The sequence below is a fragment of the Balaenoptera physalus genome (assembly GCF_965194825.1).
Source record: "Balaenoptera physalus genome assembly, chromosome: 11".
NCBI classification, from domain to species: domain Eukaryota; kingdom Metazoa; phylum Chordata; class Mammalia; order Artiodactyla; family Balaenopteridae; genus Balaenoptera; species Balaenoptera physalus.
The window spans coordinates 70,332,211-70,359,885 of record NC_138896.1 but is presented as its reverse complement, the minus strand read 5'-3'; the positions used below and the strand labels follow the sequence as shown (position 1 = coordinate 70,359,885).

General features: G+C 44.2%; 1 protein-coding gene across 1 annotated transcript in view; it reads right to left on the bottom strand.

Moving 5' to 3' along the window:
- PTPN23 (protein tyrosine phosphatase non-receptor type 23) overlaps nt 1-24,243 on the bottom strand; it is a 40,083-nt gene extending 15,840 nt beyond the window's left edge. Inside the window, exons 1-2 of the mRNA XM_082412031.1 lie at nt 24,004-24,243; nt 16,227-16,301 (exon numbers count right to left, since the gene is read on the bottom strand). Of these exons, the coding sequence (XP_082268157.1) occupies nt 16,227-16,301; nt 24,004-24,087 (159 nt within the window). The 5' untranslated portion in view covers nt 24,088-24,243. The remainder of the gene's footprint in view (nt 1-16,226; nt 16,302-24,003) is intronic.
- Nucleotides 24,244-27,675: the final 3,432 nt, after the last annotated feature.

Genomic DNA, 27,675 nt, shown 5'->3' with positions numbered 1-27,675 from the left:
GCGCCACAACTACAGAGCCTTTGCTCTAGAGCCCGAGAGCTACAACTACTGAGCCCACGTGCCACAACTACTGAAGCCCACGCGTCTGGAGCCCATGTTCCGCAACGAGAAGCCACTGCAATGAGAAGCCCGCGCACCACAACGAAGAGTAGCCCCCGCTCACCACAACTAGAGGAAGTCCGCGCACAGCAACGAAGACCCAACACAGCCAAAAAAAAAATGGATAAAGGGGATCGGAATCAAGATGGTGGAGTAGTAGGACATGGAGCTTAACTCTTCACACAAATACATCAAGAATACATTTACAGATGGAACAATTCTCACACAACACCTACTGAACACTAGCAGAAGTCCTCAAACACCTGAAAGGGCAAGAAAGATCACCATGTAACTGAGTAAGACAAAAGGAAAAAAAAAATAAAGAGGAAGCAGATGGGTCCTGTGCCCCTAGGAGGGAGGTGAAGGAGAGAGGTTCCCACACCCTGGGAAGTCCCCTCACCAGTGGAAAGATCAGCAGGGACAGAAAAGAAGTTTCCAAGGCTCAGAGAGAGCAACAACCAGTTAGTGGCAGGCAGGACAGCCAGAGATTACACAGATGGGCCGTGCCACTGCCCTGTGCATCCCAGCCTTAGAAGCACCTTTGCTGGTATGGGCAGGGGCTGGATGCTGGAACGTGGGGTTTAGAGGACAGACCTGGGGAGAGGACTGCTGTTGGCTGCATGGAGACAGCCTAAAGGGGCTGGAGTGTGGGGCACAGCGACCAGGAGTGTTCATGGAAGAAGCCCAGGCTGCCACAGAAGCAAAGTGCCATTGTTAAGTGGCACAGGAAGGGAGAGGTGGGGCCACCATTGCAGCCTCGTTCCCCACCCACCGGCTCCTACCTCCATGGGCTCTGGCCGCTGCCCCAGCTCCCTTCTGCCTGGGCAGGCCCGTGCACTCCAGCTGCCACCTCGGTTCCCTCCCACCCTGGGCAGGCTCACACGTTCTAGCCACTGCTTCAGCAGCCCTGGGTGCAGACACCAGTGGGTTGCCCACACACAGAGGTGGGGCTGAAATCACAGCTGAGCCCCAGGGGCCGTGTGACTTAGGAAGCAGAGCTGAAATCTCTCCCTGTGGCTGAACGAACTGCAGAATTACACCTCCGCTGCCAGCTTTGTAAATTCAGTGCCTGCAGAACATCCGAACAGAAAACTGGTGCTCCCATAGCTGGGACAGGTCTGGCCTTAGCAGCTGTGGGCATTGTGGGCGTGTACACCAGGAGGCTGGGCCGAGCCAGGGTCTGAGCTGCCTCCATAGCACCCACAGCAGGTCCAGGTGCACGACTACTGCAGTCTTGGGACCTGACTTCTGTGGATCTGCGCTGGTGGCATTGTGAAAACAAAGCCTGAGAGGTACCAGGGTGGACTGCCAGCATACCTATGGTTGAGGTGGGGCTGAGGGCAGTGCCAATAACAGTGTACTCTGAGAGTCTGCACAGTAGGTGAAAGGTGACACAACGGAGCACGCTCACAGTGAACAGCTCAGCAGCAGGAGGAGGAGGAGTACTCAATGGCTCCTCTCCCAGTGGGAGCACCCCAATCCAACCTACCTCGCACCACATACCAGAAATGCAGCTCAGAAACGGATCTGGGGGCTTCTGCTCCAACAACTGCGGAGCACACCCTGCCCTGGACAAGGCAGTGAAAACCAGAGCAAAGAGGAGGCCCTGCTCAATATCCAGGGCTGGCTCTGGTCAGCATATCAGTCACACCTCCTATTAAGGGGATGATAGCCAGCATACAGTGAGGAAAGAGGTGGCAGGCATCCATACTAAAAACAGCCCTCACGCCCAAAAATATTAAACCCACAGACTACACAGGGATGTTTCCACATAAAAACAGCCCTCCAAGACCACAGTAGATAATTGTTTCTCCTCAACTCATACAGCAAGAGAAATATAAGTAAAATGAAGCAAAGGAACCATTCCCAATTAAAAGATCAAGAGAATACCCCTGAAAGAACAAACAATGAAACAGACCTCTTCAGTCTAATAGACACCAAGTTCAAAAAGGAGATAATGAGGGACTTCTCTGGTGGCGCAGTGCTTAAGAATCCGCCTGCCAATGCAGGGGACACAGGGAAAATTCCACATGCCGCAGAGCAGCTAAGCCCGTGCACCACAACTACCGAGCTTGCGCTCTAGAGCCCGTGAGCCACAACTACTGAGCCCGCATGCCACAGCTGCTGAAGCTCATGCAACTAAAGCCCATGCTCTGCAACAAGAGAAGCCACTGCAATGAGAAGCCCGCACACCGCAACGAAGAGTAGCCCCCACTCGCCACAACTAGAGAAAGCCCGCGCGGCAACGAAGACCCAATGCAGCCAAAACTAAATAAACAAAAATAAAAAAGGAGATAATGAAAATACTGAAGGAACTGAGAAAGGATTGACAGAAATGCAGACTACTGTAAAAAGGAACTAGAAATTATGAGGAGCCTTCAGAAAAATTAGTGAATTCATTTGAAGAGATGAAAGCTGGACTAAAGGCTATGAACAGAGGAATGAATAATGCAGAAGAACAAATAAGTGATCTAGAAGACAGAATAATGGAAATCACCCAATTACAACAGCAGACAGAAATGACAAAAAATGAAAGCAATATGAGACCTATGGGATAACATAAACTGGGCCAATCTATGCATAATAGGGATTCCAGAAGGAGAAGAAAGAGAAAAAGGTAATGAAACTGTATTTGAAGAAATTATGGCTGAAAACTTCCCAAACCTAGAGAAGGAAACATATCTAGATACAGGAAGCACAGAGGGTCCTGAACAAGATAAACCTAAACAGACCTACACAAGACATACTAAAAAAAGTTAAAGAGAGGATTCTAAAGGCAGCAAGAGAAAAACAAAGAATTAATTACAAGGGAACAACCATAAGGTTATCAGCTGATTTCTCTACAGAAATGCTGCAGGCCAGAAGGGAGTGGCAAGATATATTCCAAGTCCCAAAAGGGAAAAATCTGCAACCCAGGATACTCTACCCAGCAAGATTATCATTTAGAATAGAAAAAGAGATAAAGAATTTCTCAGATAGCAAAAACTAAAAGAATACAGCAATACTAAACCTATCCTAAAAGAAATATTGAAAGGTCTTATCTAAGTAGAAAAGTTGAGGGAATTCCCTGGAAGTCCAGTGGTTAGGACTCTGTGCTGCCACTGCAGGGGGCCTGGGTTTGATCTAGGGTCAGGAAAGTAAGATCCCACAGGCCGCATGGCACAGCCAAAGAATAAATAAATAACAAAAGCAGTAAGAATCTATAGGAAAGAGAAAATCATAATTGGAAAGTAAATCACTTAAACAAGAAAGTACACAGATTTTTAAAATAATAAAAAAACTTCTGTGAAAGCAATGATAACCACAGTGAATGGCAAAAGGATAAACATAAAGATGCAAAAGAGGACATCAAAATCATTAAATGTGGGAGAGGAGAGTAAGAAAATGTAGATTTTTTTTTCTAGAAGGTGTTTGAGCCTATAGGACTACCAGTCTAAAGCAAGTAGATATAGGAAGGAGTTAACATACTTGAAAAACAGAGCAACCACATACAACAGATTCACAAAAAAAGAAAAAGAAGAGAAGATAAGCATAATACAAAAGAAAATCATCAAACCACAAAAGGAAAAAGAAAAAGAAAGGGACAAAGAAGAAATATAAAATCAATGGGAGTGCTCGCTTCGGCAACACATATACTAAAATTGGAACAATACAGAGAAGATTAGCATGGCCCCTGTGCAAGGATGACACGCAAATTCATGAAGCGTTCTATATTTTTTTGATGCAGCCACTATGGAGAACAGTATGGAGGGGTTCCTTAAAAAACTAAAAATAGAACTACCATACGACCCAGCAATCCCACTACTGGGCATATATCCTGAGAAAACCATAATTCAAAAAGAGTCATGTACCACAATGTTCACTGCAGCTTTATTTACAATAGCCAGGACATGGAAGCAACCTAAGTGTCCATCAACAGATGAATGGATAAAGAAGATGTGGCACATATATACAATGGAATATTATTCAGCCGTAAAAAGAAATGAAATTGAGTTATTTGCAGTGAGGTGATGGACCTAGAGTCTGTCATACAGAGTGAAGTAAATCAGAAAGAGAAAAACAAATACCATATGCTAACACATATATATGGAATTAAAAAAAAAAGTTATGAAGAACCTAGGGGCAGGAAAGGAATAAAGACACAGACGTAGAGAATGGACTTGAGGACACGGGGAGGAGGAAGGGTAAGTTGGGATGAAGTGAGAGAGTGGCATGGACTTATATATACCACCAAATGTAAAATAGATAGCTAGTGGGAAGCAGCTGCAGAGCACAGGGAGATCAGCTCGGTGCTTTGTGACCACCTAGATGGGGGGATAGGGAGAGTGGGAAGGAGATGCAAGAGGGAGGAGATATGAGGATATATGTATATGTATAGCTGATTTACTTTGTTATAAAGCAGAAACTAACACACCATTGTAAAGCAATTACACTCCAATAAAGATGTAAAAACAATAATAATAATAAAAATAGAAATGAAAAAACAAAATAAAATCAACAGGAAGACAAGGTTTAAAATGGCAATAAATACATACCTATCAATAATTACCTTAAATGTCAATGGACTAAATGCTCCAATCAAAAGATACAGAGTGGCAGACTGGATTAAAAAAATAAGAGCCTACAATATGCTGCCTACAAGAGACCCACTTTGGGGCAAAGGACACACATAGATTAAAAGTGAGGGGATGGAAAAAGATATTTCATGCAAACGGAAATGACAAGAAAGCAGGGGTCACACATATCAGACAAAATAGACTTTAAAACAAAGGCTATAAAGAAAGATAAAGAAGGACACTGTAGGGCTTCCCTGGTGGCGCAGTGGTTGAGAGTCTGCCTGCCAATGCAGGGGACACGGGTTCGAGCCCTGGTCTGGGAAGATCCCACACGCTGCGGAGCAACAAAGCCCGTGAGCCACAACTACTGAGCCAGCGCGTCTGGAGCCTGTGCTCCGCAACAAGAGAGGGCGCAATAGTGAGAGGCCTGTGCACCGCGAAGAAGAGTGGCCCCTGCTCGCTGCAACTAGAGAAAGCCCTCACACAGAAACGAAGACCTAACACAGCCAAAAATAAATAAATTAATTAATTTAAAAAAAAAGACACTGTACAATGATAAAAAGATCAACACATGGAAAGGATATTACACTTGTCAACATATATGCACCCAACATAGAAACACCCAAATAAATAAAACAAATACTAACAGACATAAAGGGAGAAACTGACAAGAATACATTAACAGTAGGAGACTTTAATACCCCACTCACATCAATGGACAGACCTTTGAGACAGAAAATCAGTAAGGCAACAAAGATCCTAAATAATACAATAGAAAAGTTAAACTTAATTGATATCTTCAGGACATTACATCCAAAAAAAAACAGAATACACATTCTTTTCAAGTGCACATGGAACATTCTCTAGGACTGACCACATGCTAGGGCACAAAACAAGCCTCAACAAATTTAATAGTATAGAAATTATTTCAAGCATCTTTTCTGATCACAACAGCATGAAACTAGAAATCAACCACAGAGAAAGAAACAAGAAAAAACCAAGTACAAGGAGACTAAACAACATACTACTAAAAAAACCAATGGGTCAACAAGAAAAATCAAAGAAATTAAAAAATACCTTGAGGCAAATGACAATGAAAACACAACCATAAATATCTCTGGGATGCAGGAAAAGCAGTTCTTAGAGGGAAGTTCATAGCAATACAGGCCTTCCTTAAGAAACAGGAAAAATCTCAAATAAACAACCTAGCCCACCACCTAAAAGAATTAGAAAAAGAAGTACAAACAAAACCAAAAGTCAGCAGAAGGAAGGAGATAATAAAGATCAGAGGGGAAATAAATAAAATAGAGATGAAAAAAACAAGACAAAAAAAATCAATAAAACCAAGAGCTGGTTTTTTGAAAGGGTAAACAAAATTGACAAACCTCTAGCCAGGTTCACCAAGAAGAAAAGAGAGAAGACACAAACAAAATAAGAAATGAAAGAGGAGAAATCACAACAGATACTGCAGAAATACAAAAAACCATAAGAGAATACTATGAATAATTATAGGCCAATGAACTTGACAACCTCAAAGAAATGGACAATTTCTAGAAACATACAGCCCATCAAAACTGAATGAATAAGAAATAAATAACTTGAATAGACCAATCACTAGAAATTAAACAGAATGTGTAATTTAAAAAACCTCCATACAAACAGAAGTCCAGGACCAGATGGCTTCACTGGGGAACTTTACTAAACATACAAAGAACTTATACCAATCCTTCCCAAACTCTTCCAAAAGACTGAAGAGGAAGGAACACTCCCAATAACATGCTATGAAGCCACCATCACCCTGATACCAAAACCAAAGACACTACCAAAAAAGAAAATTACAGGTCAATATCTTTGATGAATATAGACACAAAAATTCTCAAACCGAATCCAACAATACATAAAAAAGGTCATACACCACGACCAAGTTGGATTCATCCCAGGGTCACAAGGATGGTTCAACATACACAAGTCAATCAATGTGATACACCACATTAACAAAAGAAAGGACAGAAACCAGGACTTCCCTGGTGGCCCAGTGGTTAAGACTCTATACTTCCACTGCAGTGGGCATGGGTACAATCCCTGATCAGGGAACTAAGATCCCACATGCCACATGGCGTGGCCAAAAAAAAAAAAAAATGGGGGGGTGAGGGGCAGAAATGACAGAAGCTACATGATCATCTCAACAGATACAGAAAAAGAATTTTATAAAATTCAACATCAATTCATGATAAAAACCCTTACAAAAGTGAGTATAGAGGGAATATATCTCGACATAATAAAAGCTATTTATGGACTTCCCTCGTGGTGCAGTGGTTAAGAATCCGCCTGCCAAAGCAGGGAACACAGGTTTGAACCCTGGTCCTGGAAGATCCCACATGCCACAGAGCAACTAAGCCTATGTGCCACAACTACTGAGCCTCGCTCTAGAGCCCGCGAGCCACAACTACTGAAACCATGTGCCACAACTACTGAAGCCTGAGGGCCCAGAGCCCGTGCTCTGCAACAAGAGAAGCCACCGCAATGAGAAGCCTGCTTGCCACAACTAGAGAAAGCCGGTGTGCAGCAATGAAGACCCAATGCAGCCAAAAACAAAAAATAAATAAATTTATTTTAAAAAAAAAAACACCTCATGGTAACCGCAAACTGAAAATCTATAATGATACACACACACAAAGAAAGAAAAAGGAATCCAAACAAAACACTACAGTCAGTCATCAAATCACAAGAGAAGAGAACAAAAGGGTAGAAAAAAGACATACAAAAACAAATCCAAGGGGCTTCCCTGGTGGCGCAGTGGTTAAGAATCCGCCTGCTAATGCAGGGCACACGGTTTTGAGCCCTGGCCTGGGAAGATCCCACATGCCATGGAGTAACTAAGCCCGTGTGCCACAACTACTGGGCCTGAGCTCTAGAGCCCACAAGCCACAACTACTGAGCCCATGTGCCACAACTACTGAAGCCTGCGTGCTTAGAGCCCATGCTCTGCAACAAGAGGAGCCATGACAATGAGAAGCCCACGCACAGCAATGAAGAGTAGCCCCCGCTCACCACAACTAGAGAAAACCTGCACACAGCAACGAAGACCCAACACAGCCAAAAATAAATTAAAAAAAAAAAAAACAAATCCAAAACAATTAACAAAATGGCAATAAGAACATACATATCGATAATTACCTTAAACATAAACAGACTAAATGCTCCAACCAAAAGACACAGACTGGCTGAATGGATACAAAAACAAGACCCATTTATATGCTGTCTACAAGAGACCCACTTCAGATCTAGGGACACATACAGACTGAAAGTGATGGGATAGAAAAAGGTATTCCATGCAAATGGAAATCAAAAGAAAGCTGGAGTAGCAATACAATAAGTCTCCTACATAAAACCTTCAAGTTGCGAACTTTCAAAGATGTGAACGTGCATCCTCATGTCTAATCATGTAAGTCAGTTTCATGTGTCTGGCGTACATTGTCACGTGCATGCATCCTCTACGAGTGGCTGTGTTTTTGTGTACTTTACGGTACAGTACTGTATAAAGCACAGTAGTATAGTATCTTTATTTCAAGCCCAGGATGTCCGGAAGCAAGCATAAATGCAGCGGTGGTGTACCTGGTATAGTACTACCCAAACATCACTGGAACATTTTTTTCAAGAGGGTAGATGGAATTGAATCCAGCAAGGAACCAGAACCTGTGCCATCAACTTCAGGCATGAGTGAAACTGCAGCTTGCCCTCCATCTCCTATTGCTGACGATCCACCAGCTCTACCATCTCCCACCTCCTCTCCCTCCTTCAGTCAGTAACTCTTATTGCCTGTTCACTCAATGCCAGCCCCTGTATGCAGTTGCTGTACTGTAGTACTATACTTTTCAAGGTACTATATTGTAAGATTAAAAATGTTTTCTTTATTTTTTGTGGGGTTTTTTTAATGTATTATTTGTGTGAAAATTATTATAAACCTAATACAGTACAGTACTATATAGCTGACTGTGTTAGTTGGGTACCTAGGCTAACTCTGTTGGACTTACAAACAAAACTGGACTCACGAACGCACTCTTGGAACAGAACTCGTTCGTATGTAGGGGACTTACTATACTCACATCAGATAAAATAGACTTTAAAATAAAGAGTGTTACAAGAGGGGCTTCCCTGGTGGTGCAGTGGTTAAGAATCTGCCTGCCAATGCAGGGGACATGGGTTCGAGCCCTGGTCCGGGAAGATCCCACATGCCGCAGAGCAACTAAGCCCGTGCACCACAACTACTGAGCCTGTGCTCTAGAGCCTGCGAGCCACAACTACTGAGCCCGTGTGCCACAACTACTGAAGCCCGTGTGCCTAGAGCCCATGCTCCGCAACAACTCACTGCAACTAGAGAAAGCCCGCACACAGCAACAAAGACCCAACGCAGCCTAAAATAAAATAAAATAATCTAAAAATTTAAAAAAAAAGAGTGTTACAAGAGACAAAGAAGGACACTACATAACGATCAAGGGATCAATCCAAAAAGAAGATATAACAATTGTAAATATATATGCACCCAACACAGGAGCCCATCAATATATAAGGCAAATACTAACAGCCATAAAAGGAGAAATCAACAGTAACACAGTAATAGTGGGGGACGTTAACACCTCACTTTCATCAAGGGACAGATCATCCAGACAGAAAGTCAATAAGGAAACACAGTCCTTAAGACACATCAGACCAGATGAATTTAATTGATATTTATAGTGCATTCCATGCAAAAGCAGCAGAATACAGATTCCTTTCAAGTGCACATGGAACATACTCCAGGACTGATCACATGCTGGGCCACAAAGCAAGCCTTAGTAAATTTAAGAAAATTAAATCATATTAAGCATCTTTTCTGGCCACAAGCCTGAGATTAGAAATCAACTACAAGGAAAAAATGATAAAAAACACGAACACGTGGAGGCAAACAATATGGTACTAAACAATCAATGAATCACTGAATAAATCAAAGAGGAAATCAAAAAATACCTAGAGAGGGCTTCCCTGGTGGCGCAGTGGTTGGGAGTCCGCCTGCCAATGCAGGGGACATGGGTTCGAGCCCTGGTCCGGGGGGATCCCACATGCCGTGGAGCAGCTAAGCCCGTGTGCCACAACTACTGAAGCCCACGTGCCTAGAGCCTGTGCTCCGCTACAGGAGAAGCCACCGCAATGAGAAGCCCGAGAACCACAACGAAGACAACAGCAACTAGAGAGAAGTCCATGTGCAGCAACGAGGACCCAACGCAGCCAAAAATAAATTAAAAAAAAAAAAACAAAAACCTAGAGAAAAATGAAAATGAAAGCACAATGATCCAAAACCTATGGGACACAGCAAAAGCAATTCTAAGAGGGAAGTTTATAGCAATACAATCTTATCTCAGGAAACAAGAAAAATCTCAAACAAACAACCTATCCTTACACCTAAAGCAACTAGAGAAAGAAGAACAAACAAAACCAAAAGTTAGTAGAAGGAACGAAATCATAAAGACCACAGCAGAAATAAATGAAATAGAGATGAAGAAAACAATAGAAAAGATCAATGAAACTAAAACCTGGTTCTTTGAAAAGATAAACAAAATTGATAATCCTTTAGCCAGTTTCATCAAGAAAAAAAGGGACAAGGCTCAAATCAATAAAATTAGAAATGAAAACTAGGTTACAACTGACAGCACAGAAATATTGGGTTGGCCAAAAAATTTGTTCGGCTTTAAGTAAAAATAAAAGACATTTTTCGTTTTCACCAAGAACTGTATTGAACAATGTATTCACTAACTAAACAAACTTTTTGGCCAACCCAATACAAAGAATCACAAGAGACTACTACAAGCAACTATATGCCAATAAAATGGAAACAGAAATGGACAAATTCTTAGAAAGGCACAATCTTCCAAGACTGAACCAGGAAGAAAGAGAAAATATGAACAGACCAATCACAAGTACTGAAATTGAAACTGTGATTAAAAAACTCCCAACAAACAAAAGTCCAGGACCAGATGGCTTCACAGGCGAATTCAATCAAATATCTAGAGAAAAGAGTTAATACCTGTCCTTCTAAAACTATTCCATCTAAAACTATTCCAAAAAATTGCAGAGGAAGGAACACTTCCAAACTCATTCCATAAGGCCACCATCGCCCTGACACCAAAACCAAAGACACCACAAAAAAAGAAAATTACAGGCCAATATAACTGATGAACATAGACACAAAAATCCTCAACAAAATACTCAGCACACTGAATCCAACAGTACAACAAAAGGATCATACACCATGATCAAGTGGGATTTATCCCAGGGATGCAAGGATTTTTCAGTATCGGCAAAGCAATTAGTGTGATACAGCACCTTACCAAACTGAAGAATAAAAACCATAGGATCATCTCAACAGATGCAGAAAAAGCTTCTGACAAAATTCAATACCCATTTATGTAAAAACTCTCCAGAAAGTGGACATACAGGGAACACACCTCAACATAATAAAGGCCACATATGACAAATCTATACCTAACATCAAACTCAATGGTGAAAAGCTGAAAACATTTCCTCTAAGATCAGGACAAGACATGGATGTCCACTCTTGCCATTTTTATTCAACATAGTTTTGGAAGTCCTAGCCATGGTGATCAGAGAAGAAGAAGAAATAAAAGGAATCCAAATTGGAAAAGAAGAAGTAAAACTGTCAACTGCTTGTAGATGACATGATACTATATGCAGAAAATCCTAAAGATGCCACCAGAAAACTACTAGAGGTCATCAATGAATTCATAAAATTGCAGGATACAAAATTAATACACAGAAATCTGTTGCATTTCTATATACTAACAACAAAAGATCAGAAAGATTAATCAAGGAAACAATCCCATTTGCCATCACAACAAAAAGAACAAAATACCTAGGAATAAACCTACCTAAGGAGGCAAAAGACCTGTACTCAGAAAACGGTAAGATACTGATGAAAGAAATTAAACATGACACAAACAGATGGAGAGATATACCATGTCCTTGGATTGGAAAAATCAATATTGTGAAAATGACTATACTACCCAAAAGAATCTACAGATTTAATGCAATCCTTATCAAATTACCAATGGCATTTTTCACAGAATTAGAAAAAAAAAATTTTTTTTTAATTTTTTTTTTTTGATGTGGACCATTTTTAAAGTCTTTCTTGAATTTGTTACAATATTGTTTCTGTTTTATGTCTTTGGTTTTTTTGGCCGCGAGGCATGTGGGATCCTAGCTCCCCAACCAGGGATCGAACCCACACCCCATGCATTGGAAGGCGCAGTCTTAACCACTGGACCGCGAGGGATGTCCCTAGAACAAAAAATTTTACAATTTGTATGGAAACACAAAAGACCCCAAATAGCCAAAGCAATCTTGAGAAAGAAAAACAGAGCTGGAGGAATCAGGCTCCCTGACTTCAGACTATACTACAAAGCTACAGTAATCAAAACAGTATGGTACTGACACAAAAACAGAAATACAGATCAATGGAACAGGATAGAAAGCCCAGTGATAAACCCACACACCTATGGTCACCTCATCTATGACAAAGGAGGCAAAAATATACAATGGAGAAAAGACAGTCTCTTCAATAAATGTGTGGGAACTGCTGGGAAAACTGGACAGCTACATGCAATAGAATAAAATTAGAACACTCCCTAACACCATACACAAAAATACACTCAAAATGTATTAAAGGGGCTTTCCTGGTGGTGCAGTGGTTAAGAATCCGCCTGCCAATGCAGGGGACACGGGTTCGAGCCCTGGTCTGGGAAGATCCCACATGCCACGGAGCAACTAAGCCCGTGCGCCACAACTACTGAGCCTGTGCTCTAGAGCTCGCAAGCCACAACTACTGAAGCCCACGTGCCTAGAGCCCGTGCTCCGCCACAAGAGAAGCCACTGCAATGAGAAGCCCGCGCGCCACAACGAAGAGTAGTCCCTGCTCGCCGCAACTAGAGAAAGCCTGCACGCAGCAACAAAGACCCAATGCAGCCAAAAATTAATTAATTAATTTAAAAAAATGTATTAAAGACCTAAATGTAAGGCCGGACACTATAAAACTCTTAGAGGAAAACATAGGCAGAACACTTTTTGACATAAATCACAGCAAGATCTTTTCCTATCCATCTCCTAGAGTAATAGAAATAAAAACAAACATAAACAAATGTAACCTGATTAAACTTAAAAACTTTTGCACAGCAAAGGAAACCATAAATAAAACAAAAAGACAACCCTCAGAATGGGAGAAAATATTTGCAAATGAAGCAACTGACAAGGAATTAATCTCCAAAATATACAAACAGCTCATGCAGCTCAATATCAAAAAAACAAATAACCTAATCAAAAATGGGCAGAAGATCTAAATAGACATTTCTCCAAAGAAGACACACAGACAGCCAAAAAGCACATGAAAAGATGCTCAACATCACTAATTATCAGAGAAATGCAAATCAGAACTACAATGAGGTATCACCTCACACCGGTCAGAATGGCCGTCATCAAAAAATCTACAAACAATAAATGCTGGAGAGGGTGTGGAGAAAAGGGAACCCTTCTACACTGTTGGTGGGAATGTAAATTGGTACAGCCACTATTGAGAACAGTATGGAGGTTCCTTAAAAAACTAAAAATAGGGCTTCCCTGGTGGCGCAGTGGTTGAGAATCTGCCTGCCAATGCAGGGGACACGGGTTCGAGCCCTGGTCTGGGAAGATCCCACATGCCGCGGAGCAACTGGGCCCGTGAGCCACAATTACTGAGCTTGCGCATCTGGAGCCTGTGCTCCGCAACAAGAGAGGCCGCGACAGTGAGAGGCCCGCGCACCGCGATGAAGAGTGGCCCCCGCTTGCCACAACTAGAGAAAGCCCTCACACAGAAACGAAGACCCAACACAGCCATAAATAAATAAATAAATTAATTAATTAATTAATTAATTAAAAAAAACTAAAAATAGAGCTACCATATGATCCAGCAATCCCACTCCTGGGCATATACCCAGAGAGAACCATTGTTTGAAAGGATACATGCACCCCAATGCTCACTGCAGCACTATTTAAAATAGCCAAGACATGGAAGCAACCAAAATGTCCATCGACAAATGAATGGCTAAAGAAGATGTGGTGTGTGTGTGTGTGTGTGTGTGTGTATATATAAATATACACACACACACACACACACACACACACACACACACACACATACATATATAATGGAATATTACTCAGCCATATAAAATTATGCCATTTGCAGCAAAGTGGATGGACCTAGAGATGATCATACCAAGTGAAATCAGACAGAGGAAGACAAATATCATGTTATCACTTATAGGTAGATACGAAAAACCGATACAAAGGAACTAATTTACAAAACAGAAACAGACTCACAGACTTAGAAAACAAACTTATGATTACCGAAGAGGAAAGGTGGGGGAAGAGGAATATATTAGGAGGTTGGGATTAACCTGTACACACTAATATATATAAAATAGATAATCAACAAGGACCTAGGGAGCTCTACTCAACACTCTGTAATAACCTACATGGAAAAGAATCCGAAAAAGAATAGATATATGTGTATGTATTACTGGATCAGGTTGCTGTATACCTAAAACAAACACAACGTGGTAAATCAACTATACTCCAACATAAAATAAAAATTTAAAAAAAAAGAAAAGAAAAAAAGAAATGCCTACTCTATTCCCCTCAGGCCTCGGTGACCCTGGCTGGTGTCACATCCCTAATGCCTGAGCAGGCTTGGGTCCCGAGGCTGGACAGTCATGGGGCTGAGGGAGCTGGGGAGGATGTGCCAGCAAACAAGCCCCCCCTCAACCCCCACAGACGTGTAGTGCCTGGTCCCTCTGGATGAAACCACAGTCTCCAGATCCAGGTGGGCCCTCCTACAGTTAAACAAGCCTAGTGTACCCAAAGGATGTTGGACCCTCTGCGCTGAAACAGCTTTGAAAAGTCAGCTGGCCTCCAAGTCTCCTGGTGGGAGGATTCCCACCTCCAGCCTCCTTCCTTAGAGTTACCCCACCTACGTACAACAGCACCCTCAGCACAGCGGTTTGGCAGGGGTTGGGATTTGTCTTGGGGGTGAAAGGTAAGGGGGAAGAAGTAATGGAACAGAAGCCTGAAAGGTTCGAAAGGATACATGCACCCCAATGTTCAATGCAGTGCTGTTTACAATAGCCAGGACATGGAAGCAACCTAAATGTCCACCGACAGATGAATGGATAAAGAAGATGTGGTACAGGACTTTCTCTGGTGGCGCAGTGGTTAAAAATCCGCCTGCCAATGCAGGGGACACAGGTTCAATCCCTTGTCCAGGAAGATCCCACATGCTGTGGAGCAACTAGGCCCATGCGTCACGACTTCTGAGACTGCGCTCTAGAGCCCACGAGCCACAACTACTGAGCCCACGCACTGCAACTACTGAAGTCCGTGCACTCTAGGGCCTGTGTACTACAACTACTGAGCCTGCGTGCTGCAACTACTGAAGCCCGCACGCCTACAGCCCATACTCCACAACAAGAGAAGCCACCGCAACGAGAGGCCCGTGCACCGCAACAAAGAGTAGTCCCTGTATGCTGCAACTAGAGAAAGCCCGCGCACAGCAACAAAGACCCAATACAGCCAAAAATAATTTTTTTTAAAAAATGTGCTACATATAGACAATGGAATATTACTCAGCCGTTAAAAAAGAATAAAATAATGTCATTTGCAGCAACATGGATGAACCAGGAGATTATCACACTAAGTGAAGTAAGTCAGACAGAGACAAATATCATATGCTATCACTTCTATGTGGAATCTTAAAAAAATGATACAAATGAACTTATCTACAAAACAGAAAAAAACTCACAGACTTATAAAACAAACTTACAGTTACCAAAGGGGAAAGGTGGCGGAGGAAGGATAAATTGGGAGTTTGGGATTGACATATACACACTACTATATTTAAAATAGATAATCAAGAAGGACCTACTGTATAGCACAGGGAACTCTACTCAGTATTGTGTAATAACCTAAATGGGAAAAGAATTTGAAAAAGAACAGATACCTGTATATGTATAATTGAATTACTTTACTGTACACCTGAAACTAACACAACATTGTAAATCAACTATACTCCAATATAAAGTAAAACTTAAAGAAAAATTATTAGATAAACCAAGAAAAAAAAAATACCACTGTTGTATGCTCACTGATACAGAAACATATCCACAGTATGTTAAGTGAAAAAGGCAGGCTACATAGGCAGTATAGGTGGTACATGGTCCTACTGTGGTTTTATATAGTATATATAAATAACATTAAAATATATATATATATATATATATATATATACACACACACACACACAAAATTGTGAAAAGGGATTTTTCTTTTGCTTTTTGATTTTAGTATTTTCAAATTTTTCTATCATTAATTTTGCTGCTTTTACAGAGGAAAAAATACTGAATTAAAATAAGAAGACAGTTCTAGGTGGTTTCTTTACTTCCCTATCAAACCAATTCTGTTCACACCTGCATAAAAACACTATCCTCCTACCTGTCTGAGCAACTCCAGCTTCTTCAGTTCCTCGTTGTAGGCTTCTGGATTCTCTCCATAATTCTTCTGGACAAACTAGGGCGAGAGAGAGAAGACTGTAAACCAGGGATAGAGCGTACCCCACTGCTCCCGCTCCTGCCCTCTGAGTCCTCGGCAATCACCAGTCAGGGCTCAGGATGGAGTCCAGACCCACAACCACGAGCTCATCTCCTGGGCCGCTAGAAACTCGACCTCAATAACGGGACAGCACCAAGATGTTGACTGCGGGAGCCTCCTCCATTGAACAAAATGGGAACGAAGACTGGACAACCTGACTGGAACACCCTGGCTGGCCCTCATCGTGCTGCAGCCCTCTCTATGAAGCCCAGGACTCTGCCAGCTCAGGAAGCTGGGGAACTCAGCTGGCTGAAATGGGATCCTACTGAGCATCCCAAAATGGGCCACAAATTCAAGCCTCCCTCAAGTACAGGACCCTGGTGTGTCCTGGGGTCACAATCATAATCCTGACCCAACAACAAATGTAGTAGGAAGAAGAACCAAAGAAGAGTGGGAGCACAAAGCCTTCTTCACCAGCCCGCCTTCCTGTGGAAAGGGCACCACAGAAGTAAGTGACCTCATTGGTGACGAAAGGCCTGTGGATGTGTGATGGGAATGACCCAGACAGGCGGAGGGGAGGGGAGAGGAGGGGCCCACATCAGAGAAGGGGCTGGCATGCCTGCCCACAACAGCACTCACCACCTCCTGCACAGGGAGCACACTCACCAGCCTGGAGGCACGGCCTGGACCAAAGGGCCCCTTGTTCACCTAAGATCAACAGACTAAGGCAGCTGGCACTACTCCTGTTGCAGGAGGTCCCGTGGGACAGAGGCCGAAGGGATTGGAGGGATATCTGAGAGTCCTAGAAACAAGGTTTCACCTGACATCGCTGAGAACATCTGTCCCTGTAGTCACACAATGGTAAAGGGGAGAGAGATGCTGCCGCCGCTCCCAGCAAACTGCCCCTAGAGGAAACCTTCTACCTATCTCATTCCTCCTCCAAGATCAGCAGCAAACACTTACTGAGCTCCTACCCACAGGCCAGACACTGTGCCAAGTGCCTAATAAGTCACTCAATCCTAACAACAACCCAAAGAAGTAGACATCATCATCATCACCATTTTACAGATGAGGAAATGAGGAAACTGAGGCACAGAAGTTAAGGCATTTGCCGAGGTCACACAGCACCAATAACTGATGGGGCAGTGACTGAAATCCAGGCATTTGGGCTCCAGAGCCCATATTCTTAACCACACATCAGACCAATCCATTTCTATTTTTTAAACATGGTTCTCATAAAACAAAAAATGGGAAGCGAAAATGAATCTCCAGCCACACAGTGAGTCAGTGGAGCAGACAGGTTATTGTTTAAATTCTGATAAATCCTCCATGGCTTGATCACTCCCCCTACTGAACAGAGGAAAGAGGCGGCTGAAGGTTCTAGAGTAAAGGACAGAGACCATCTCTCGGTCTGTCTCTCTATAGCCCACACCTCTGCACAGCTTGGAACAAGGTCTGGTCAGGATTTGAAGGTCACGGCAGAGTCTGAGAAGGAAGGCCCAGCGGCAGGTAGAGCCTGGGCCTTGGCACCCCAGATCAAGAGTAAGATACTAGAAGGCACTGACAGGACCCCAGTGCACCTACACAACTAACAGCCGGTTGGGGTTGGGAGGATCAGGGAACCTCCAGAGCCCAGCCAGGCTTTGGAGTAGCTGGGAATCCTTTTCTGAGGGAACAATGAGACCTATGAACAGTTTTATGTTGAAAGCATGTCCAGGGTTCAGAGCCAAGGCAGGGGGAAAAAAGGTGAGGAAGGAGTTATAAGTGAAAACAATAAAACAGAATGAAAAGACCACTTCCAGAGAGAAATACCAAGACTGAGTAAGCCCTGGCTGTGCCCCTGGGTTGCTTTGAGATCTGGGCTTGGTTTTTCATCTGTAAAATGGAGTTAATATTATCTGCTATGAGGCTTCCCTGGTGGCTCAGTGGTTAAGAATCCACCTGCCAATGCAGGGGACATGGGTTCGATCCCTGGTCTGGGAAGATGCCACATGCCACGGAGCAACTAAGCCCGTGCGCCACAACTACTGAGCCTGCGCTCTAGAGCCACAACTACTGAGCCCACGTGCCATAACTACTGAGGCCCACATGCCTAGAGCTCATGCTCCGCAACAAGAGAAGCCACCACAATGAGAAGCCCATGCACCGCAACGAAGAGTAGCCCCCACTCGCCGCAACTAGAGAAAGACCGTGCATAGCAACAAAGACCCAATGCAGTCAAAACTAAATAAATAAGATTTTTAAAAAATTACCTGTTATGTCTAACTCACAGAGCTGTCATAGGACTTGAGCTATTCACTAAACAGAGAAAGAGGATGCTAAGTTGAAAATATTGTTTACAATATGCCAAGACCTGTACTAGGGACTCACATGCATTAACTCTTGATTCCCACAAGCTTATAACGTATATTATTAGTCCATGTTACAGGTGAGAAAAATGAGGCCCAGGTTAGTGATGTAATCATTTGTAGCAGCTGAAAGTCACCAACTAGTAAGTTGAAAAGGTGGGACCTAAGGCAAGGTCTGTCTGATTCCAACGTCTATACTATTTCCATGATGGTACTCTGCTCTTTTACCGAGCAAATGGCCCTGAATTCTGTAGGTAAATTGAGATCACTGGAAACATCCATCCTGGGTCCTGCCATTCTTTTGCAGAGATGAGCAATCGCAGTGCTAGCACTCCGGGTCAAACTTCCTGATTCTTGACCCAGGGATATTCCTTTTGTGTCACCTTCTCTGGTACTATCATGGTCTCATTCTTCTGTGTATGCTCTTTTTTTTTTCCTGGATGATGGGGATGTTTAGCTTCTGCTCTTAATTTGATATAACACCTTGGAATTTCATGGTGCTAATTAAAGCAATAACCCAAGAAGAAAAGGCAATAAAAGGCATCACACCTGTTGGCACTGTATTCATTCACCATGCACATTATATTTCTTTTTTTCTTCACTTGCAGGTTGACTCAAATATGGGGAATGCCTTGGGCTATTCCACATAAAATTAAGTCCCACATACAGTGTTGTTAATTAATACAATATATGTTCTGCTACTGAATTTCAAGTGAGATTAATTTTATTCAGAGAAGGAAGTATTATTGCCAAGGGAAATCTTCAGCCCCTTGGTATCAGCAAGCCTAAGACCAAATTACAGGCCAAGAGCATCAGGGATGAGAACAGGCATTCATCCTCACCTAGCCTAACCTCTACATAAGACTCAAGGCTTCTCTCCCACATCTCTTCTGAACGGCCCCTCCAACTGCCTGGATAACACTAGTGAGGAAGACTCAAGTTACCTCCCCTGGAGGGTGCTAGAACTAGACTAGGTCATTCAACCTAAGCACTCTCTACACACAAGTATTTATTACTTCCCAAGTAAAGAATCTAGTGTGAAAGGGATATACGGCTTTTATGTATGAGATTAAAGTCAGAGAAGAAGGAACTGAACAATCCAGGTCACCTGCACCTGGAGCCATTCTGCAGTAAACTCGAGTGGGCAGACAGGCTCAAGCAGACCGGCTCAGTGACTCCAAATCTGTGATAAGAGATAAGACAGGTCACCACCAAAGGCAACTGGCAACATCCTGTGCTCCTCACTGCTCAGGAGCCAGGCACTTTTAGGCTTCTGGTCATCTCATTTCCCCATCTATGTGTGGGACAAGTTTTTCAAGAGTGAGCTGCCCCATGAGAAATCTGGAAGGGGAAAAAAACTCCACAAACCTGAAAACCAGACTCTACCTACATGAGAATAAGATGAACAGTAAGAAGAGGCAACAAGAGTGTACACTCTGTGGCACAGGTCAACTGAGTGAGGGGAGCGGTAAGATCTGTCTGAATTTGAAGGAGGGTGGTACAATTGCCGGCAGCTAAAGGGACCCCGAGAAAGTACGGTTCAACCTGGGTGATGAACAGGAGGAAAGGAATTCCAGTAAGGACCGGAACAAGGACAATGACCAGGAAAAGAGGCTGAAAGTTCCTATGGGAGAGGCCTGGTAAGACTGAAGCGTGGAAGGCAGGCTGAAGCGAAGTGATGGCAGGCCTTGAACAGCGGACAGTTTCTCTGGAGTAACCTGGTGGGAAAGTGGAGATTTAGAGAGATCAATCCAGCCAGAGAGGGAAGAGGGGAGATGTCAAGAAGCCACTTGGTTGGTAGGGTGGCTACCTATGGTACAACTGTCCTTGAGGATGGTTTACTATGTGGATCACTAGAAGGTAAGCTCCATGAGGGCAGAGATTTTTGTCATCACATACAGCCCTGAATTCTCAGGGCTGGCACATAATAGTCACTCAATAACTATTTGTTCAATGAATGAATCAGGGATGGATGTAGCACCTGAGTCCAAGTGAGCTTGACCTGAGCTCAAGTGCAGTTGGTTAAGGGCAGGTGTTTGGGACCACAGGAGGAAAGAACTTCAAACATGAACATGTGCGGCCAAATCGCTCACTAATGAAGAGCACAGAGTCATCCTTCATCAGTTTCCTGTGAGTTAGCACTCTGGGCTCCAAAACACAGGTAAGGTACAGGGCTAGCAGCATTTCCCCACTAAAAAATTATGTGGGTCCAGGTATCCCAACCTAAAACTTGGCACTGCCGTTCAAAACCAGCTTGCTGTTCTCCTGGCTCTTATTTCACATTATTCCATAATTGAAGGCATATCCATCAGAAAGGAAAACCAGTACTAACCATTATGAAAGGTTTTTTTCAAAGGCCCAGCTCTCAAAATAAAGAAACCCTTTACCTTCTTGAAAAACTCCTATTCGTTCTTCAAAACCCACCTCCTTGGCAAGCCTCCCCTGATGGCCCCTCCTTAGGCTAGTACTTCTGTACACACTGCACATATTTCTACTCTTCCACGGATGTCACAATTTAGTTTTTAAATCTCCTCTACCAAACTATGTATTCCATGAAAAAAAGGACTGTCTCTTATTCATCTGTATTTCAGGACTCCGCATGGTGCTCAACAGATTGACCTCAACAGAACCATTTTCATTCTACTAACCCAAATTAAATTCTACTCCTAAGCTCTAAGTCATTGGTGAAGGCTCCTGCAGGTCAGAGCAAGGGTAGGAAAGGACAAGGGTACCAGTGACAGAAGGTTAAGCGTGGGTTCTAGGGTTGGGGACAGGAGTCCTGGTCAGGGAGAGTTCCCAGCTGCAGTGGCTACTGTAGTCTCCTCTGCAGGAAGACAGTTCCAGAGTACCTGAAGGAGCTGGCCACCCACAAGATTGCTATTCCTTTTCAGTGGGTTCATGTAAAACATGCAACAATTTTAACCTATCAAATAAATGGTGTATCTTTTCCCAACCCCAAAATAAGGAAACAAAGAAAAAGAGCAGATGTCTAGGAAATGAATTTTTCCTCAGCATCTGATACCACCTTAGTAAATGGCTAATGAGTAACTCCTCCCACGGAGGCCCAGGGGCTCCCAGGAGATCACTGCTCACATAATACCTTGTGGGCTAGGTGTAAGTGACAAGAGCATCAGAGGCTAAGTTCAAACAAAAAGATCTCCAAGGAATTCCTGGACTAAGATTTTATCCACTGGATTTCCATAAATTTATGGTCACCATCTCTTAATTCCCTCTCAACTGTCAGTCATCTGAGAAACATTTTCCTGCATGCCAACTATGAAAAAGGGACCCTGCTAGGTTCTGAGGAGCAGGGAGATGCCTCTCAGGTTACTTACAATAGAACAGCGGGGTTAAAACATAGCACACGTAACTGTCACTAGGAAAAGGATAAAAAGAGGAATTCAGAGAAGGGAAAGATTAATCCAGATGAAAGAAGGCTTGTGGATGAGACAGCTTAAACTGGACCTTGAAAGACTGACAGAACCAATAAATAGAGATTAAAGAAGAGCCCCATCGGGACTTCCCTGGTGGTCCAGTGGTTGAGACTTAGCCTTCCAATGCAGGGGGGCTGGGTTCAATCCCTGGTCGGGTAGCTGAGACCCTGCATGCCTCGGGGCCAGGGGGCCATGACATGAAGCACAGGAAATACTGTGACAAATTAAATAAAGACTTTAGAAGTGGTTCACGTCAAAAAAAATAAATTAATTAAAAAAAAAGAAGAGCCCCATCCCCACCCCAGAGGGCAAAGATGTGAGCTCTTCTGGGTGGGAGGAATTCCACAACCAAAGGCACAGAAGAGCAAACATACAGAGAATGTTAAGGGAACAGCAAGCAGCTGTGAACAGAATCTGGGATACTTGTATCAGAAGCACGCAGATCAAGCACATACTGAGCCCTGAAAAAATGCTGAAAGAACTGGGGTAGGTCAGAGAGTACTCTGAATGGGTTACAGTTGAACTAGAAAACAAAGTTTTGTTGTGTTTTAGAAAAATTCACCTAATTGAATTAAAAGAGCAGATAGAAGATAAATCCAGTGGATAAAATCTTAGCCCAGGAACTCCTTGGAGATCTTTTTGTTTGAACTTAGCCTCTGATGCTCGTGTCACCTACACCTAGCCCACAAGGTATTATCTGAGCAATGATCTCCCTGGGAGCCCCTGGGCCTCCAAGAGAGGAATTACCAAACTCTGGGAAAGAGGTAACAAAATTTTGGAATTTTAGATCAATTAATCTAATTTCCTGGTTTTACAAATGAGGGAAAAGATGCCCAAAGAGATTAAAAGATGGACTCAAAGGCATACAAACTGTTAGTGTCTGAATTGAGGCAGTGGCAGTGTCAAGAGAGAATGGGAGAGCTTCTTCGGAAACTACCTCTCAATCTATTTTCTTTGTCCTATTTTTTTCCTCAAGCACCTTACTGAATGGTACTAAAACCACAAGGATGTCAACCTGCAAGAGCCTCCCGGTTGTTCCTTTTCACTTCTGCTCTGACCCCCAATGCTACCAGGTGGTCATTCCCAAGGCAGCAGATGTCTCAGAGGGCATCTGATGCCCAGTCGACACACCTGGCCCCGCTTTGTACCAGCCACACCTGATCTCGCCACAGCGATCCCTTGCCTCCGTCAGCGCAAAATCTGCCAGTCTCTTCCGTCCAACTGAAGGTTCAACAAATGACTCCTAAAGTCTCTCCGGAAGCTACAACACTGTTTATCCCCTCTGGGCAGTCGTGAAAGGCAGTAACCCTTCCCCAAATGACACGGAACTGTATCTTCTGGTCCAAAGGGTCTCCAGATTAGGGTTCTTCTTCTGAGGAGACCAGACAGAATGGCACCAAGTGTCAGAGAGACTCCAATCGCAGAGGTCAGGCATTCCTGTGGCTCACGGAGCTCCCGTCTTAAAACACATCCTGAGCCATCCTCAGCGTCTGTCCCAGTCCGGTCGTGGACTGACGGCGCACCGAGGGCCGGGCACAGCCTTTCCACCCAGCCGGTCAGGGAGGGCCGCCCACCGCTCCCCGCAGGGCGGTCCTGGCGTGGATTAGGGGCGGAGCAGAACGAGGTCCAGAGCGTCACACCGAGGAAGTGAGGTGCCTGGATGGGAACCTTGGATAGCCGAGGAGACAGCGAGTGCTACCCGGGGCCTGCGGGCGCGCAGGGGTGGGTTGGGGTGAGATGGGGGTGGGCCAGGCTAAGGAAAGCCAGCGGAGGCCCCTCCTGGCCTCACCCGACGTCGCCACAGGGCCTGGGGAGATGATGGACGCGCAGGAGGCGTCCCGCGCCGGCGGACGACGGAGATACGCGGGAGAAGGGGGGGCGGGGAGGAGGCGCACTCACCTTCTTCACGGCCGGCTGAAAGTGGAAGTCACCGGCCTCTTTCAGGTCCAGCCAAATCATGGGCATGCGGGGCACGGCCTCCATGGCGGCTGCCGCCCGCCGGCCACTCGGCCGCTCCCCTAGCTTTTCTAGGTACTGGCTCAGCTGTATGCACCGCGCCGCCCCTCCACGCCGGAAGTCACTGGTCACGCTGGGATAAAAGAATGCCCCCACGGCCTGCTGGGAGATGCGGTCCCCGCCCGCACAGCCTTTCGCGCAGGCTCATCTTCCATTGCGCCTGCTCAGCCTCCTCCACGGGGCGTGTGTAGAGGGCAAATCTCCAGCCCGAGGCGAAAGGGTTTCTGGGAGTAGTAGTCTACCTGCACTTAAATGCCAGGCAGGGTGGTAACTGGTTTCTTCCACCTGGGCGAAGTAGACCTGCTGGATTGGCTCTGGCCCGAGGTGCTCCCCACTCAGGGGAAGGGCGTAAAAGAATGTAACCGTGAACTTGTAGACTTAAGTAGTGTCGAGGGCCTTGGTAGATGGGGTCAGGTGCGGTGGTAGAGATAACGTGGCGGCAGAAGAGGTGACTTAAAAACTGAGCCTTGGGGTAGGGGCCTCCAGGCCAAGAGGGAGACAGGGCTAAGAAGAGAGCGAGGGGTTTCATTCCAGGTGTCGAGCTTTGGAACAGAGGAGTGACTAGTTGGAGACTGGCACACTCGGTCCAGCCTGTAAGGCTGGGCACTGCCTAAGAGACGGGCACATCCGTTTGTGATGATGAGAAAAGAAGGCGTAGATGGTGTGTAAAGCGGAAAAAAAAAAAAAGAGGCCTAGAGCAATGTGGATAGATGGGGGTGGGGATGAATATATACGGCCACGGGAGTACCCTTCAGACTGTCTGGAAGGGGACCAGGGAGAAGAGAACAGTTATTGCCTCTGAAGAGGTAACCTGTAGAGAAGGGATTTTAAACTCATGTATATATTACCTGGCTTTAAAGACAAATAAGATGGAGAATGGTTTGTTAGATAGGGCAAAAGTGGAAGCAAGGAAATCAGTGAGGAGCCTTTTGTAGTCTTGCAGGAGACAAGTGATGTCAGGTTGGGGCAAAGGGAGATGAAACGTGGGCAGATTTGAGAAATGTTTTGGAAAAAAGTATCAGAACTTGGGGTGAATGGATGTAGGGGGTTGAGAATATAAAAGATTATTGCCAAGTTTCTAGTTGGTATAGCTGGGTGGCTCCACGACTGTTTACCGACATGGGAAAATGCGGAGAGGAACAGGTTTGGAAGAGAAGAGCAAAGGTTCAGGGCTGTTTCTGTTAAGCTGGATATAGATGCCCTTACATTGTTCAAGAGAAGATGTGGAGGAGACCACGGGATGTGGGATCTGGGCTCAGAAGAGGGTGCTCATCCATAGTTAAGGGCCCAGGTCCCCTTTGCAATCAAGGACCTTCATGCCAGTTGGAGTTAGAGCAAAAGAAAATGCAAGTACGCCAATGTTCACAGCAGCATTATTTACAATAGCCAGAAGGTGGAAATAAACCAAATGTCCATCAACAGATGAATGGATAAACAAAATGTAGTATCACATACACTGAACTATTTTATTCAGCCTTAGAAAGGAAGGAAATTTGGATATTGGGTCGGCCAAAAAGTTTGTTCAGGTTTTTCTGTAACATCTTAGGAAAAAACCCGAACAAACTTTTTGGCTAACCCAGTACATGCCACAACATAAATGAACCTTGAAGACATGATGCTAAGTGAAATAAGCCAGATACAAAATGGCAAATATTGTGTGATTCCACTTAAATCAGTTAACTAAAAGTAGTCAAGGGCTTCCCTGGTGGTGCAGTGGTTGAGAATCTGCCTGCCAATGCAGGGGACACGGGTTCGAGCCCTGGTCTGGGAAGATCCCACATGCCGCGGAGCAACTAGGCCCGTGAGCCACAATTACTGAGCCTGCGCGTCTGGAGCCTGTGCTCCGCAACAAGAGAGGCCGCGATAGCGAGAGGCCCGCGCACCGCGATGAAGAGTGGCCCCCACTTGCCGCAACCAGAGAAAGCCCTCGCACAGAAATGAAGACCCAACACAGCCATAAATAAATAAAATAAATAAATAAAATAAAAATAAAATAAAATTAAAAATTAAAAAAATAATAATAATAAAAGTAGTCAAATTTGTAAAAATAAAAAGTAGAATGGTGATTGCTCAGGGACTGGGAGGAGGAGGGAATGGGGGGAATTAGTATTCAATGGGTACAGGGTTTCAGGATGGGATGATGAAAAAGTTCTGGAGATTGGATGGTGGTGATGGTTGCACAACAATGTGAATGTACTTAGTGCCACTGAACTGTGCACTTAAAAATGGCTAAAATGGTAAACTTTATGTTAGGTATATTTTACCATAATAAAAACTTAAAAAAAAAAATCCAAGACCTGGGACTTCTCTGGTGGTCCAGTGGGTAAGACTCCACGCTCCCAATGCAGGGGGTCTGGGTTCGATGCCTGGTCAGGCAACTAGATCCCGCATGCTGCAACTAAGAGTTCGCATGCCACAACTAAGAAGTCCACATGCCACAACTAAAGATCCCGCATGCCACAACAAAGATCCTGCATGCCTCAACGAAGACCTGGCACAGCCAAAAATAAATAAATACTTTTAAAAAATGCAAGACCTTACAGATAATTTTTTTAAGGAAAAAGAAAAATTTACCAGCATCTTAGAAGAGCTCGTATCTGGAGGACCATCTTGGGGTCACCTGCTCAGAGGTGGAAGAATTGAGGATAAGACCACAAGTCTGAGGTCAAGGTGTCAGCAGGGTTAGTTTATTCTGAGGCCTTGCTTCTTGGTTTGTAGGTGGATGTCTTCTGCCCACGTCTTCACATGGTCTTCCTTCTGTGAATGTCTCTGTCCTAATCTCTTCTTATAAGGACACCAGTCATATTGGATTAGGGCCCACCCTCATGACCTCATGTTAACTTAATTACCTCTTTATAGACTCCATCTCCAAATAGTCACACTCTGAGGTACTTCAACATACGAATTTTGGGGGACACAATTCAGCCCGTAACATATGGTCTCAGTGACATGAGGGCAATTGGCATGAGAGGCATCAAAGACCAAGAGGTCCTGTGAGGGGACCTTGAATGCTGAGGCAATGGAATGAAGATGGGTCAGTGGAGGTGAGACAGCAGAAAGGATGTCTCTGGGTTAAGGGGTGCCCTCCTTATGCACATATTTCCTCACAGAGATGGGCAGAGTTGGGAGTTTGGGGAAATCTAAGACTCACTAGTACTGGGGAAGGGTAGGCCCTGTCACAAGGGGGCAGCAAATACCCCATTGCAGCCAGGTCAGTTCACCCCTTTCTCATGACAACCCTCCTGTCAGAATTGGAATGACCTCAAAGACACACAGACATCCTCCCTCATTTTATCGATGTGGATCCATTTTACTGATGTGGAAACTGAGGCCTGGATTGGGGAGTGGACCACTCAAGTCTCCCAGCAAGTGGATAAAGAGTCCAGGCTGGGCCTGGGTCTCCTCCCTTCTAGTTCATTTATTCAATTAATATTTATTCAACACCCACTGCGCCCTATGTGCTGTTCTAGGCACTGTTGAATAAAACAGGCAAAGATCTCTGCCTCATGAGGTTACAATCTAATGAGGCGAGATAGATATTAACACAATAAAAAA